Source organism: Pelecanus crispus, chromosome 11, assembly GCF_030463565.1.
Source record: "Pelecanus crispus isolate bPelCri1 chromosome 11, bPelCri1.pri, whole genome shotgun sequence".
NCBI lineage: Eukaryota > Metazoa > Chordata > Aves > Pelecaniformes > Pelecanidae > Pelecanus > Pelecanus crispus.
In genome coordinates this window covers 8,753,416-8,770,531 of record NC_134653.1, presented here as the reverse complement: position 1 = coordinate 8,770,531, position 17,116 = coordinate 8,753,416, and the positions used below count along the sequence as shown (strand labels likewise).

General features: G+C 39.5%; 1 protein-coding gene across 1 annotated transcript; it reads right to left on the bottom strand.

The window, feature by feature from the left end:
* Positions 1–412: 412 nt before the first annotated feature.
* CCZ1 (CCZ1 vacuolar protein trafficking and biogenesis associated) lies at positions 413–15,552 on the bottom strand. Its single transcript, XM_075718536.1, has 15 exons — positions 15,445–15,552; positions 13,546–13,643; positions 13,326–13,419; positions 13,154–13,228; positions 12,052–12,099; positions 11,322–11,405; positions 8,869–9,044; positions 8,158–8,239; positions 7,479–7,540; positions 6,446–6,557; positions 5,801–5,834; positions 5,332–5,449; positions 2,958–3,116; positions 1,726–1,853; positions 413–572 (listed from the first exon to the last, which is right to left on the bottom strand). Exons 1-15 carry the CDS (start codon positions 15,550–15,552, stop codon positions 517–519), a joined length of 1,434 nt encoding a protein of 477 aa, XP_075574651.1. The 3' UTR covers positions 413–516.
* Positions 15,553–17,116: the final 1,564 nt, after the last annotated feature.

Sequence of the window (17,116 nt, the reverse complement as noted above, 5' to 3'; positions counted from 1 at the left end):
AATGAAATGGCTTCTGCTTAAAACATGTTTTATTTGACTGATAGACTGTATGTAAGAATTTGACAAAGAATGTAAATCAGGCTGAAGCAGGAGCTGCAAAGAACAGGTCAACCTAGAAAGTTCTTTGTTCAGGGGTCTTTTGTAGCCAGTCTAGTTTCACGTTGTGGAAAATTAGCAGAAAGTCACACGATGCAAATGAACACAGGAAAACAAAAAAGTGCCCTTAAAAGTGTAACAATTATTAGTTTTATTTTCCAGTAAAATATTCACATAACGATATCAGAATGGAATGGTACAGATGAATTCAGACTGGTTTTTAATTAGTTTGCACATAAACATTTTTAAAATCTAAAAATTTTATGATCAGAGTTTACAGATTTTAGTAGAAATTTTGATTCTTACAAAGCAAGTATTGCTTTACTATTGTCATTATTCCAGTCAATAATATGACTAATAACTTTTCATGTTGAACAAGTGTCTGACATTGACATCTTCAATAAATCAGCCCTTTGCAGATCAATCCAAGAAGAAAATATTATTAAACTGTGTTGCACAAAGTTTCTTCACTTCTTCTGTAAAAAAATAAAAGTAAGATATTTCAGTATGGTATTTTACAGAAAACTCTGCGAGAAAAAGCCTGGGGATCATCAAGGAGAATACAATTCAAAGAGAAAAAAACTGAGGCGTTTCTAATGTAGAAATACACTTCATTTATTCTGTCTTCAGTAAGAGAAAGTTGAATCAAGTCTGACGTTTTACACTGAAAGATGAGTTGTATTCTAAGTAGCTAAAGTGTAAATGATGATTTGAGTTTGCTGCTGGGCCACTCATCTTGTCGAACTTTTACACTGCAACAGCAGAAGACTAAGCTTCAACACAAGGAAGTATTCTGCAACCTCTTTTCAGGGGAAGGAAGGATGAGCGTAGTCTGTTACAATAAATCAAGTCAGAAAAACTTTTGCTTTGTGGTGTTTGGCAGACACCACTTCAGGGGTAGCAGTACTTCCTAAGTTTATCAGGCACAGAAACACTCATTTACTGTTTCTGTATGGCAGGTTTCATCCTGACAGACAGTGAGAAATCATTGTGTAAGTCATGCAACTCATTCCTCTTTTTAAAATGTCAGTTGCTAGGCTTTGGTCTTGGAAAAGTATGTATTCTTTCCCATCATCCACGTGAGCACATTGCCTCCTGTTAAAACAGAGTGCCCTAAAATTGCTGCAAGTAAGATTCAAACTGCCATTTCTCTTAGTCTACTTAAAAGCTTACTGCATCTTAATGTTAATTTGCACTCTTAGTCATAGTAAATCATTCTCAAAACAGCATTAGAAACAAGACAACAATGGAATGAGGAACACTGACAGGATATACATTATGTCTTAAGTAACCTACCCATGGATCATTGACAAATAAAACCTAACTCAGATGTAAATATGTTCATCTCTCACCTTTAATACACTTCATTAACTACTCCTAAACTAAGCTCACAGAGCTCTCTATTATTTGAAGGAGGGAGAATGACTGATTAATAATTAAGAATGTCTGCTGAATATTTATGCTGTTCTTTCACAGCTGGTAGAAGGCAGACTAAAACCTTCTGCAAACTTAGCTGGTCTATCATAGATCAGTCCCTCTCTAGCTTTCTTGTGAGATGGATTTTATTACCTCTCCAGGGACATACATTTTAGTAGCAACTATTTAAAGGTACTAAAAAACAATCCTTACCATTAACTTCAATCAGGTTTGCATTTTTTTGATTCAAAATAACATACAGTTCTCGCTGGTCAGACTTTTTCCCAACTACCCAGTAATCACTCATTGCCTTCACAATAATTTCCTCATCTTCATCAACTCTGAAAGAAGTTTTAAAAAGTAAATAAGGTGGCACAAGTTCATCTTCAACAACTTTATTTGTAATCATTAGGACAGTTTAATGTCATAAATTGTTGTGGTTGTGCACTATCAAAGAGAGACTACCAATACTAACTTAGACATAATTCAGCAATCCAGGATGAAGGCTTCATAAATGACTGCTTAGGACAATTACATCCCCAGAGGAGTAAATCATTAATTTGTCCATCAGCCAAACACTCCAGTGCTCTGAAGAAAACACCTAAACTCCATACTGTTAAGGACACACTTCACAGAATTATGATTTTCTACACAGTGACCAAATAATGAAAGTTGGAGATCGTATGGTGATACTAAGCTTTCACGTATCTTATTGTTAAACCTAGAACTAAAACAAACCATGCTCAACAACTAGATATATTACATAAAGCAATCACTAACCCCATACTTCCACAATATGATGAAACATTCTTTCTTCGTTTAGAGAAAAATGAAAAACTTGTCCTTAGCAGAGTGGGAGAAATGCTAGTCACTAATTAGTTACCAACATCACAATCATTCAGCATCTTCATGTTCTTTATTAATTTTTATAGTGACAGAGGGTCTGTTCCACCTTGAAGCACGATACCCATTGACAAGAAGCCAGTTATCTTCTCTATCAGCAGTACTGTAGTAACTGCAAGGTTCACATTTCACCTATTGTCTAATCCCTAAAAGCAGCCAGGTGTTTCAGAGGAGGGTATAACGTAGGCAGAAGCAGGTTTCCCTGTCCTTTTTACACTATTTATCCCAAGCTTAGTCAGACTTAACTGCAAAAGCACTAGCCTTCACATCCCTTCTAAGTTTGTTACGGCTACTCTGAAACTTCAAATAGATTAGATATTTTCCTGGATAGAGGCCCTGGCCCTTTTTAAAAGGACAACAGAAGTTTTGTTTAAGACAGAGTACTTCTAAACCGACACAAAATACTAAATATGACCTGTGTTACACCATTCATCTCAAAGAGCTATTAATAGCCACCCATGAACAAAAAGACATGAAAGCTTCACTCATTTGAAAATCTCTACTTGACAGGAGTTACAGACTATTTAATAGTTAAGCATTACCTGGAGAAGTCACTGTTGATGTCACCGAGAATCTTCATGAGGTCAGGGTGAACAGATGCAAGTGATACACTGGGTGTTTTCCTCATGTGAATGGTACTTTTCTCTGCCAGGTTCATGTGATTGAAATAGATAAACTTAAACTGAGGCTCCTTCTCAGCCCTAGGAAGAATTTTTAAAAAAAAAAGTGACTCGTGAATACTGACATGTTCTATAAGCACAGGCTTCACAGAGAACAGGTAACTGCCCAGTGCAAAGCTTACTCAGACATCCTGAAGTTATCCTCCCACTGAAGAGACCAAGTACATTAAGACTCGTGGCATGATCAAACTTCATTTTAACACTTTTTTTTTTTTAAAAAAAAAGGAAAAAAAAAGAGATAAAAAAAGCAAGCCTGCAAACCCAACCATTTTTCCCCCTTCTGCTGCTTAGGCTGCTAGTAAATAGACACTGGGGAGTCTAAAGGCCTTGTCCCACTTCCCAGTAGTAGTTTGCATTTTTCTAATGAGCTGTTTTTTTTCCTCTGTCCCCATTTTGTTTCCTTGCTCCTCTATGCTAGTCCAGTCTGGTTTGAATGGATGCTAGGTCTTTAATTTGATTAATCAAGTAATCTTCCACTCACGTCTTTGTTATTCGTTACAATCAAAATAAAGAACTCTTCCCCCCATCATTTGTGTGGGCCAATCAAGAGGCTATTTTCAAACTCCTCCCTTGGCAATCTTCCTCCATTTCTTCTTTTATTAAGTTAACATAAAATCTGTCACTTAGAGCTGTAGTTTTGGTGGAAGTCTCAACAACTTCCAACTGGCAAAAACTGGCCATAGCAATTGGTACTTCAGGCTATGTATTATTTACAATCAGGAAGATAGTGTGATGACACCGCTCACCTTAGCAAACAACTAGATACCCTTGCTCTCTGTCACCCAGATGTATTAGTGTCAAGAAACTGTATCATGTTTTCAGGACACCATGGCATTAAACTTTAAAAGAGTTAAAGCTGCCAAAGCCAGTCCCAGATGACATTAAAAAACCCCAAGTTTAATGATTTAGTAGATTGGCACAGTTGCAAGCACATCCTATTATATACCCTGCGATTTTGCTGATTTGGCGTGCTACCACTAAATAAGTTCAGTCACACATATCTTTGGTTTAATTCCTCTTTTGTTGTCATATGTGATGCTGTTCTTGCTTCCCCAACTAACAAAACTATCTAAAAATAAATACAATTTTATGGAAAGTCAGCTATAGTTCCAAGTGAAGTGTATTTTCCAAAGCATTAACATCCTTTTTCATTTGACTTTTTTTTTTGCCCCTCAAGTAGTTACCTTAGTCCTGCAAAACAGAAAAAATAAGACAGTTTTCCTCACCTACTATACACGGCAACACTTCAAGAAGCAGTAATTCTGGAAAAAAGTACTCAGCTGTAAAGCTTGCATTGTAACCAAATAATCTTACTTACTAAAAATCTCTATCTCAAACTGTTAAGCAAAAGTTGTTCTAGTATCTAAACCTCCATTTTCCTTTTGTATTTGTAACAAAGTTGAGAGTTATGTACACTCCATCCAAGCTGTAAGTACTTGTGTCTAAGGTGATACCTGGACAGAGCTAGTGGTGTCAGTGACCGCTTTTTTTTAACATTATACAAAATAGCAGAAAGTCAAAGCAGAAGTCAAAGGAAATCAGCACAGAGACAGTGGTGTGGTGTTTTTTTTTTAAAACTCAAATGTCCTACTAGCCCAAGGGCTATTTGTGAACATTATGAGATTCTGTTTTCCTCAAGAAAAGTTAGAAAGTATAAACTGAAGTTAAGATTTTGCAAAAACTGCTACTTCTCTACTTCAACATGGTGGACAGTGACAGAAGCCTACCACTTCAGTTGGCATTTTTGCCATGTGGTATGCAAGCACCGTAATCTGTAGAACTCATCATCTCCACAGGTCAGCTAGTTTCAGTTCACATATGAAAGAAGCAAAACCTAGAAGATCCACCTCTTGTATCTGAATAATCTGCTGACAGTTGGGGGATGAGGAGGCAGAATCTTAATTAATAATAGTGAAATTTATCTTAGTATTTACGTGATCTTTTTCTGCAACAATTATGTACATAGAGGAAAAAGGTTTCAGCAGCCGCACAATAAACATTCATTCCTAAATTAATAACATGTATGTTGTCACTTCAGGGAGACCTAAATATGCAACAACAGGCACTTTATAAATGCTTAAGATACAGAGAGGTAGATAAATATTGTTTAAAGTACACAGTTAACTCAATGCTTTCAACATTTGTGCTCATGTTACCATTATTTAAGCAGTTCATTAAACCTACTTTTTAACCAACTAATGAGGGACTGCAACAGAAACAGAAATGTGGTACAAACCCTGATATTCTCTTGTTGATGTTGTATTGTTCACATATGTCTGATGCTAACACAGTGAGTTGAGGCCCAACAATGCTGTCCAGTTTACGGCAAAACTCCAGCGTAGGCGGAATTGAAGCTAGGTGGCAGGTAAAGAACAGGGAGAGATGAGATTCTCTGCCCACAGCTGAAGGCACAGTTTCTGTAGTTTTCTTTAAACATCAGTGAGAGTCCTGGGACAAATTTTTCTCTTAATGATAACCTTACAGATGATTTTGAAAGTGCATGGCTAACTGAAGTAATTTTATTGCATAAAATGAGCTACTTATACCGGTAGAACAAAAATCAAAAGCCTGATAAAAGTACTCATGAAGAACAGACTCAAATAACAAATTAATGTGAGTATTCTTCAAGAGTAAAACAAGTTGCATGTAATAGCATTTTGTACTAACTATGTCTTGCCAAATAAGTGATGCTAATAGGTACTTACCATCAATCATAAAGCAGACAGCTGCACTCATGGCCTGGAACAAAAAAGTTAAAGCAAAAAAAACATTTACAACAGGTTACCTCAACTACCTCAAATCAATGACAATGCTTCAGTGAGGTCACACACAGGTAAACCAGTTAAATTGGAAAAAAAAATCTAGTTTAAAGGTAACACTTCAATAGGATAATCTCTTTACAATCCTGCACAACACAGGATAGTTATGATTTTAAAATTCAGCCCAGTTCAGTTTTTAAGTTGTAGGGGAAAGGTAAAATTTGCTAAAAATGCATTTTATGCAAGGATATGTCTGCAAGAAACTTGCATTTCATTTAAAAAAAAAAAAAAGGTTTTGTTTTATCGATTAGTGCTACATAAAGCCAGGTATGAAACCATTTAAAGTTACTGAAGGCTGGTGTTTTGTAATAAAACAACTGTTTGTTTTGGGGAAAGTACAGAAGGGGGGAAAAGAAGATTCAGGCTTTAAAGCTTGTTGCTAGATATACCAAAGAGTTTTCTGTCTCTTTGCTTTAACCTGGTCATATCAATGCATCTTTCTATACAATTCAGAAGTACTTCACATAATTTTCGTGTTCTTTGTATATAGATTCCTAATTCTATGGAACAATTGCAGAAAAAATGTAATACCTTATAAACAATTAAATGAAGCTCTTCGTAAGTGTCATCAGTGTTAACAAATATTTTGGGGAAACGGCATTTTGCTTCTGGATCATTAAGATTTAAAGGTCCAGTAAGAAACCTAGAAAATAATTCAATAGGTCAGATGTGATGAATTCTTATATTTTAGTTTTTCCTATTTAACAGATGTTTTTGAAACTAGCAATTACTTGCATGTATGAATATCTTTGAATACAATGAGTTTTCAGCTATCCAGATAGGCGTAGAGCCCTTTATATATTCTCTCAGCACTCTTACATTTTCAAAGTATTACTTGCATATATGCCTCAAAGAATTACAGAAACAGGATCAGAAAACCAGAAAAATGCCAAGGAAATAAACTGTGTAGATCGTCAAAGAAACAACAACAAAACTCTTTCCACATTCGAGTTGTGACTATCTTTAAAAACCCTTTTTTTGTTACTACTGGGAAAGCACTCTTCCTTTGCTTTCCAACAGTACATTCAAATCAGTTTTGCGAGGAACAGTGCTGTATTAGAAGCACCTAAACTTGGCGGGGGCTGGGGAGGGGAGTGTGTGCCAGTGCCTTGATCCCAAAAGAACAGATCAGGCAAGAGGAATTACCATGATTAAAGAAAGATGTCCAAACCCACAATTATTCAAAATAATGTTGCCCAGCTGCTCAAGTACAGAATTCCCTACTCTGACATGCTGAGTACAGAGGAAAAATAAATACATAAATCCCTAGATTAAATTTACACCTTTGTTTGAAGTGCCTGACTGAAAAGAAATGACAAGAGCACTTCCAAAATTTTTCATGCCGTGCATTAAGAACGGTGGAGAAGAAAAAGAATTATTCAGTACTGTTAATGAAGCCTTTTCTCTTTTTTTTCCAGAGGTCAAGTTTTACATTGCACCAAGTACTGTGTGACCCTCTGGAATGAACTGTGTGTGGAATATATACTCAAAATACATGTACTCTTCCCAAACGTTTTGCCCTTGAGGGGAGAAGCAGTAGATGGTGACAGTAAACCAGAGCTACCTTCCATAGTGTTGTAGATTTCCTGGCATTTCAGCCCGTATTGGAGAATCTCTTCCTGCTAACTGAAGCAAAAAAGAACGCACACAAGAAAAAACAACTTAGAGGTATTTTCTCTCACTTTTCATGGATTGTCTTTAAATCAAATCAAAGCAAACCATTTGCAGAAATTACCACTCATGAAGATACATACTCTGTGTAACATGAAGGAGATAAAGCTAAGGTATAAGAGATAGAACAGCATGATTTTGCATTTATTTGGAGCTTTTTGATGGGGGGAGGGATAACTAATGCCATGTGGTCTTAATGGCACTCCATGCTGCATTTAGCCATTAAGCTGACATGATTCATTTGCAGTACTGAGCAGTCATCAGGTATCAACATTCAGTAAACTCCCTACCACCATCCCACATTCAAATTACCAGCACAGTTCATATTGTAAGCATTAGATGCAAATACTACTAAGTTTAGTGAAGTGCCCCAAAAGCAATAAATCTCAGAATTCCTCAACTAAAATTTAAGAGGGGAGGGGAAGACAGAAACTCCTCTTTGGTATTTCAGCCCTTAGTGGCACCAGATAAATAGAAAAAAAAGAAGAAAAAAACCCCAGCCAAACACAAAAAACAAAACCACCAGCAACCTCCACCCCTCTCCTACCCCTCAAAGAAACCAACTACCATACCTCAGGCTCCATGTGCCTTGGAAACAGAGATGTCGTCAGATATTTGTACAAAATTCTCATGTCATCTTGTTCCAGTCCACTCCTAGAACATCAGGGAGAAAAAGAAATGCAAGTGATGTTTGTGCTGCAGTTCAGATCACACATTTTCCTCTAACCAAAATGCAGGCAAAGCACATACCAAACTATGGTAGCAACATTTCAGTGTCTCAGTAGATTCAATCCCAGAACATTAATTTTTAATAAAATGTTAGTTTATTTGCTAAATACAAAACACATCTAAGTTAGCCATAAACCAGAAGAGAAGCAGAAAATATTTGAACAAAAAAAGATCAAGTTTGCTATTCTTAAGTCCATTTTTAAGTAGAACTGCTCACAATTTTCTGGTTCAGAACCATATAAAGAACAATCCCTCTAAGTAACCTTCTCTACTAAAAGGTCCTACAGAGGAACTTGTGTATATGCACAGAGGCTCTGTGCCATGGAAATGATATTTCTCTAGCTGCTCCTCAGGCCAACTTGGAAGTAATCATTTGGTACAGGTTAGAGATTTTAAAGCCAAAGACCAATGCTTTTCTTCCATATCACTCATCCTACCATTCAGTTCTCTCATTTTCACGCAACCCTTTCACTGATTCAGAAGCTTTGCTATTATAGCACTTATTTATAGAATGAGAAATTGAAGACACTCAAAAGAATTATTGAAGCACCTACCAGATAAGCTGGTCATTGTAGAGAAATGCAGTATACTTGACTATGTTCAGGCTTTCTTCCATCCTATTAATAAATGACTGAATTTTCAAGTAAGTCATTTTATCCAGTGGAAAGAAGCTGATTCCACAAAACACATCCAGCAGATCGCAAGACTGTAAATGCAGTGTCTGCAAGTACTAAGAGAATAATGACAGTTGTTTTTCAGAATTCAGAAACCTTCCAATGTGTAGATTTAAATGACAAATTTCAGTCTAATCCCTAGTAATCTACTTGTATGACATACTCCTTCATGTGGGGGCAGACTTTTGAGTAGGGCCTGTAGGGATAGGACAAGGGGTAACAGTTTTAAGTTAAAAGAGGGTAGATTCAGACTAGATATAAGGAAGAAATGTTTTATGATGAGGGTGGTGAAGCACTGGAACAGGTTGCCCAGAGAGGTGGTAGATGCCCCATCCCTGGAAACATTCAAGGTCAGGCTGGACCGGGCTTTGAGCAACCTGATCTAGTGGAAGATGTCCCTGCCCATGGCAGGGAGGTTGGACTAGATGACCTTTAAAGGTCCCTTCCAACCCAAACCATTCTATGATTCTATGCATGAATGTGTGAATACAATTCCAGATGTCAGCTTGCTATTACTTAATCATAGTGATAACAGATATTAAGGCAAGCTCAAGATCTTTTGAGAGGGTAAGAAAGCACAGCCTATCTTACTAATATTTAATTTCATAACTAATTCTGTAGAAATATTAGCAGATAAATCCATTAGTTTTCAATGTGCAAAGGAAAAGATAATTGCTATTACTCTCTCTTGACAGACTGTAATCTTTACCAAGACATTTCAAATGCACTATCAAATGCTCTGCTCTCTGAAAGATGAGTTATCCAATGGCTCCCTCTACAGTCATTTCACATTACCAAAAAACCCAAGTGAAATATTTACAAAGAGCATGACAGAACTCCATCACAGTTTATAATCTAAGTCTCATTTCCTTTCGGAGTTTCAGTGCAGTCCAAGCCTGCCAGCAACATGTAGCCAATTCGTTCAGTAGGGTTATAACAGAACAACTTGCATGACCAAACTTTTTAAGCATTTCTAATTCCCCAGCAAAAAAAGAGAAACAACTTTTCCTTGGATTTCTTTCTGTTATACAAATCTATAGCAACTACTGTTTTATCTTCAGTAGGAACTTCAAAGAAAACCAATATTTTAAAGACAAAAATCTATTACTTCCCTTTTTGCCATGCTCTATTTTTTAATTTAGTCTAGACAGAAGTATACTACAGCTAATCAAACAAGTACTTGTGCCACAGCATTCATCCTAGAGTCTATGATAGTCTTACAAAAAACAAGCAAAAAAAAAAAACCCCAAACCCACAAGGCTGTCCTAAAATCAAACTGAACTGTACTTTTGTTTACACTGTTACAACATTGTGTGTGTTATTTTAAAAACCTCTTAAGAGAACTAAATTTTAAATACCAGTATACAGTGTCTACACTCCATCATTATCAGAGATATCAATATTCACATCTCTACCACAAGAGAATTAACTGCTGACAGCAGTCCTCTGTTTCCTTCCGTGCAAAGGAGAAAAATGGGGGTAGACAGACATTTGGTTGCCATCTTATAAAGCCAGCTTGATGAAACTTTTCATGTAGGAACTCAAAATTCTGCCAAACATGACTACTCAGTCAGCTACTTTATGTGAAAATACCTGAATAACATTTGATGGATTTCTCGCTCAGAAATAGGTTTTGCTTTCCATCCTTCAGTAAAACATTTGCTTTTAAAGATTGAAATTAAATTCTGAGGACTAATTATAACCAAGGCAATATTTCCTGAAACCTTATCAGGCACAACTACTAATTCCACATGGGGGACGGGTGCAGGGGAGAAGTTGAAAATGACAACTATCTATTACTGCATAGTACTATGGGACTTCTAAATCCGTGCATGCAGGTTGTGGAACCTCCATTTCTGGATATTTTCAAGACTGAACCAGCCAAAGCCCTACACAGTTTAGTTTGAATTCAGTGTTACGCTACTTAAGCAGGAGGCTGAACTAGATGACCTCTCCAGATTCCTTCCAACACGAATGATTCTGCAACAGTTACTCAAATAGGTCTGCACAGACTGTTATCACACTAACCAATTAAATGTTAAAGCAGAATTTCCAAAGAATGAACATGATTCCATCAGAAAAAATATCCAACAGCTAAGCTGTTCCATCAAGACATAACCCTGCTTTGTGGTTCGGCCCCATTTAAAGAACCTACCACATTAATAGGAAGCAGGAAGTATTTGAAAAAATGAGTAACCAGACTTTTTGTGTTGCCACTACACCTTTTCCACTGCCTATGTTTTATAGTTATACTGCAGCCGCTTAGAGGAGATTTTCACACTTTATTTCCAACGCAGAATCACGCTGTATGTGCCTGAAAAATAAGGTCTTACCCGATGGAAGAATTTCTCTAGTCTCTCCTTTAGAACTTTTACACCTCCATCTTCCATGGCTTTCAGGAATGTGCCATTGAAAAGCTAATAGTTAAAAGAGGGGGGGAGGGGGGAGAAAAAAAATCAGTCAGCTGGGTGGTCATTTACAATAATTTCTTATAACTCAGCCATGAATATAGCTAGATTACAATCCAGCTCCTGTTTCTTAGTATTTGGACTCCACATGGATCCAAATGTACCCCTTCTTTATTGAGAAAACCTCTCTCAGATTTGCTGAGTCCAGGTACATATGGCAGCAGACACAGAATTAGATAGAAAAGGAAACCAAATTCTTCAATAGTTGAGAAATTATTTATCCGTGTCACTTAAGTATCTTATGCTCTTGCTTTGTAAAAGCCAGATGGATGGCCTTTATCCAGTATTGTTTCTCCAACAAATAATATCTAACACCATTAAAATCAATGTTTAGTAGTGTAACTGCCCATGAAAGAAGAAATTTGGACTTCATAGAAATTAGAAAGTTCTTATTTTTACAATAAGCTAATGAACTAGCACAAATAACTGCAAAAGCTTTATTTTTCTCTTCCATCAACACCATTACAGCTTCAGAAAGACAGCAGACAATAGTAATGAGACAAGAATGTCAAAGCAATGATGAGCTTGCACATCCAAATGGTTTCTGAGGATCTCTTCCTCTGCCCAGAAGAGGAGCCTCTAGTATTAACTCTACCTTGTACATGCTGTAGCACTGCTGTAGGACCGAACTATAAACCTTGTCCTGCAGAAAAGAGAGCAGGACATTAGTATAAGCAGAGGCAGAATTTCAAATATTTTGGCTGAGCTACACATAACGTATGTTTTCATGGAGCCAGCAAACACACAGATTAGAGAAATCAATCTCTGAGAAGTTTAATACCATTTTCAGTCAGCATCTAGAAATTTCTTTGTAAAGTACTATTTCAATAAATGGAGTCCCTTCCCCCCTTACATTTAATACCAAAAAGGCCTTATTAACTCATGCACAAGATACCAGTTACAAATAGTGCCCTTCCCTAAGGCCAGTGGTCACTGAAAATGAACTTATTTCTGACAAGTCTTCTCTTCATCCAGGTCAAAGGCTAAAGGAGGTGGGACACCACAGCAGGTTTTTATTGGGCTAGGATCTTAACCCAGATGAAAAAAAGACTATTTTATTGTCTGTCTGGCAAAACAGCATACCTATGACACCAATCCTTTTCTTAGAACACAATAAGGAAGAGAACTAATGCACACTGTAGTGAACAGAGGCAGCATAAGCAACCAGCTTTTTAAATACTATCTCACCTGGCCAAATACCCTTCCTGTATAGTTAAACTGACCCAATGATACTGCAGTTTGGATAAGAAATCCCATGATAGTTATGAGCTGTTTGTTTTTCCAGATTATTAGAAAACATTACTAGCAGTCTTAAGAAAGTAGTAACATGTATACTTAGGCCTAATAAAAACACATAGATTTAAAATCTTGTAAGAACTTTATTAAACAAACAGATCCTGAGAAAAATTCACTTGTTCTAAGCTAAAAGTCTCACAGGTGTACATTTCACTGATGTTTATTGGGTGATCTTGAACTGCTATAATTCTCTATTTTGCTCTTTTCTTTAAACTTTATTGAAGAGTACTTTTCCCTTTTTCCATTTATAGAGAGAGATAAATATATTAAAAAAAAAATCAATTTGGCAGCAGTTCAAGAAGAACCAAACTAAGATATTTTTGGAGGTACTCTTAAAATACAATATAACCCATTTAAAAAGAATTAAAAAAAAAAAAAAAAAGGAGAAAGTTCAGTATTACCAGTAACTCTTCTTCCTGATATTCATAGACTGGCTTTCCATCTTTGTGTTTTTCTATTATGGGATTCCGTACAACCTAGAAAGTGGAACAGGCTGGTATTAGACAATGCAGAATGCATTGAGAACATTGCGATATGATGTTTTAGAAATATGCATATCACATGCATAAGTACCATGACCATCCAGAAATTTTCTTCAGGTTCATGGAAAAATTGTCTATTCTTCTGCGTATGTAGGGATTTTGCAGGTTTTGTTGGACTAAAGGTCCTGGAAAGAAAACATATATGTAGACATAGATATTTATACACAGTCACAAAAAGAAAACATATGATTGGAAAATTTAAAATAGAGGGCTTGTGCTAATACAATGAACCATGCAATCAGACTTCATACCTTGTGAATTGTACTATAGCTTCACATAGTCCCACATTTCTAATTTTTTCATTCTTTTCTACTTCATTGGGGTGATAGAAGAGAATCTTCTTTTCTTCCTAAAATTTGAAAAAAGAATCAAAGCAAATGCATTTTAACAGAGTTAAAGAATATTAAGTTTTATTCACGGTTTGCTTGTTTATTAGCTTTAATCTCTTAATTTCCCAAGCAGAATTTTATCTTGTACCTAAATGAGCCTCTGTAAAATGCATAAAAGGCATATTTAAGCATGCTTAAGCAGTCAGTCATCCCAAGATATCTCAAAATGCTTTATAAATTCCAAGGCTATTGAAATCGTAGGCCCTAGTCACCTCACAGCTAGTTCAAAGCAAGGCTAGCTTCAAAGCCAGATCAAAGCATGGCTAGCTTCAAAGCTATCTCAGATCGCTCAAGGCCTTGTCCAGTCAAGGTCTGAGTATCTCCAAAGATGGAGATTTCCAGGCCCTGTTCTGCTGTTTGACCACTTCACTGTGAAGAATTTTTTCTTTTACCTGATCAGAATTTCCCTTGCCGGAACTTCTTCCATTACCTCTCATCCTTTCACTTCAAGAACAACCTGATTCCATCCTCTACAGGCACCCTTTAGGCAGGTGAAGACAGCCATCAGACCCCCAGCCACATCATCTCTTCTTCAGGCTGCACAAATCCAGTTATCTAAGGCTCTCCCGGTACATCACAGACTGCGGCCCCCCAACCGACTGACGGGCCCTCCACTGGGCTTGCTTCAGTCTGTCAGTATTTTTCCTACTCTGGGAAGCCCCCGACGAACACAGTGCCCACCAGCAGTCTCACAAGTGCCAAACAGAGGGGAAGCAATGACTTCACTGCACCCACTCATACAGCCCAGTCCGCTGTTAGTTTTCGCAGCCACAAGGGCACACTGCTGATTCACGTACGACCTGTTCACTAGGACTCCCTCGTCCTGTTTTGCAACGCTGCTTTCTAACCAGTCAGCCCCTGGCCTGCCACGGTGCATGACGTTATTTCATCCCACACGCGAGGCTCTGCATTTGCCTTCGTTGAGCTCCACGAGGTTTCTGCTAGCCCATTTCCCCAGCTTGCTGAGGGTCCCTGTGAATAGCAGCCCTGCATTCCGCTGTATCAACAGCTTCCCCCAGTTTGGAGTCACCCGTGGACTTGCTGAGGGTGCACTCAGTCTCATCACCCTGGTCATTAATAAGCACATAAGTACACTGCCCTGTTCAAAAACTATTAAAACTTAAGATCATCACATGAGCCATACAACATACCATTATCTAAAAATAGAGACTACAGCTTCTTGAATTTACTTGTTAAAGATAACGATAGCAAGAAAGTGTTAGCAATAACTTGAATTGAATTAGTTAAACACTAAACTTTTTACCACATTATACCTACCTGGAGGAAATTATTTTTCGAAAAAGTTATCGCATCGGTAAGAGATAGTTACTAATGGAGCAGCCCCTCGTCTACAATATTTTACGTGCTGCTATTGAAAACACCCTCGGTCACAGTCCTTTTTTAGTCTGAAGCAGGGACAGATCTAGACGTACGTGGCACTCGTCCCCGGCCCCCCTGAAGACGGCCGATACACAGGCCCCAGGTGCTGACACGGCGGCCGGGGCCGCGGCCTTGGGAAGCCGCAGCTCCCCGCTCCCCAGCGAAGCCCTGGGCGCCCCGAGGCCGCCTTTGTTCGGGGATGCTCCGCGGGGGAAGCGCTAATCCCGCGGGCACACGCTGCGGCCCAGGCCTCGGGGAGGGACAGCAGAGCCGAGACAGCCGCCCCCGGGCCCCTGCGGCAACGGAGGCCGGGACGGAGCTGGGCCGGGAGGCTGCCCCCCTCTCCCCACAGCCCCCGGACGCGACGCCCCCCACCGGTACCTCTCCCTCTTTGGGCCCCAGCTTGGGGTTGTAGATGAAGAAACTGAGCAGGGTCGGAGCGAGCTGTTTCTCCTGGCCGGCTCCCCCCGCCGCCGCCGCCGCCGCCATCCTGAGCCTGCAGCGAGCGCGCCTGGGGCCGGCAGCCGCCACACACCATCAGGGAGCAGCCCGGGGCCCTGCACCGGCCCCGGCCCCGCAGCACTTCCGCCTTCTTCCCCCGCCCCGGAAGAGCACGGTGCGGGCCAGGAAGGGCTCCCCGGGGCCGGCGCCGCACAGCGCCCGCGCCGGCGGGGAGAGGAGCGGCAGGTGTCGGGCTCCGCGCCCTGCCTGGCGATCGGGGGGCTCGCCCCGGTGAGCCGGTCTTCCCTCAGCAGGAGGTTGAGCCTGGCCACTGATCCGTGAGCCCCGCTGGAGCTTCGCAGCGCAGCGCAGCCCCTCCCGGGCAGCCCCTCCGCAGGCGAGGAGTGCGGCCGGCGGGCGCTGCAGTGCCAAATCACCATTTGTCCATTACACCCCTTTTCTGAAGAGCAAACACAGCGCAGTTCGGTTCCCTTCTGACTCGATCAAAGCTGCCTGGCAGCTGAAAAAAGTAGAAACGCTTTATTTTTAGAGGTAAAATCCGAGCTTTGAAAGATGAGATCTACAAGTTTGAATATGTTGAAGGAAATGTCATCCAGCATCACTTAGCACAGGTAATCCTTTCTCCATAAATAGATACCTTACATTTATTGGTTTTCGGCTTTTTGTCTAGCACATTTAGGATAGTGGCATTTAACTAATACAATACTCGAGAAGCTTTCTTGTCACTTTTCAATTCCAATTTTAATCAAAACTCAGTGTGAACTAAATTATAGGTAAAACCAGCTACATGGTAAGAGATGTATCACTTTGCTTCTCTATAGGAGCGTGCGGTTTAGGAATCTGAATAAACTAAAGTTATGTAATTGCTTAAACACCTACATAAGGTATAAAAGATACAACTGAACATCTCATTCTACCAGGTCATTTAGAAAAACGTACTGGGAAGCTTTCTTGAAGTTGTGCCAGATCAAATCTGAAAGAAAACAGTATTTCTTGAGGTTTTAATTTTTCACTTTTGCTATTATTTCGGTTCCTATCATCACTCTTAGTTTATATTTACTTTCGGTGCTAGTAGGGTCATTCTGGATAGTCCTCATCAGCTTCACCAGTTGATGGCTTACTTGAGAACACAAGTCAGTGCTGTAGGAGCACTGTGTGGAATAAAGATGCTGTAAGACTGCAGTAATTTAATATTTAATGTCTGTACTCAAAAAGTGAGTGGTGTAAGCACGAGAGAGATGACCACTATTAACCCCTGGGCTTTTAGAGTCGGCGTGCAGCTGTCTCCCATCCCTACTGCCATGCCATGGCTGCAACCCCTCCTGGTACCTCGCCTGAGGGAGGCAGCTGCCTCGTGCAAGGGAGAGGAGGCACAAAATGGAGGGGGCCGCTTCTTGTGAGGGAGGGGAGGCACAAAATGGAGGGGGCCGCTTCTTGTGAGGGAGGGGAGGCACAAAATGGAGGGGGCCGCTTCTTGTGAGGGAGGGGAGGCACAAAATGGAGGGGGCCGCTTCTTGTGAGGGAGGGGAGGCACAAAATGGAGGGGGCCGCTTCTTGTGAGGGAGGGGAGGCACAAAATGGAAGGGCCTGC

Bases quoted from the DNA above. Each gene is read 5' to 3' on its own strand.
- CCZ1 (XM_075718536.1), bottom strand. From the start codon at position 15,552: ATGGCGGCGGCGGCGGCGGCGGGGGGAGCCGGCCAGGAGAAACAGCTC. The intron at 13,229-13,325 runs GTACTTATGCAT...TCCACTTTCTAG, and splicing joins AAAATTTCTGGATGGTCATG to GTTGTACGGAATCCCATAAT. The intron at 3,117-5,331 runs GTTTGTACCACA...AATTCTTCCTAG, and splicing joins ATCAACAAGAGAATATCAGG to GGCTGAGAAGGAGCCTCAGT.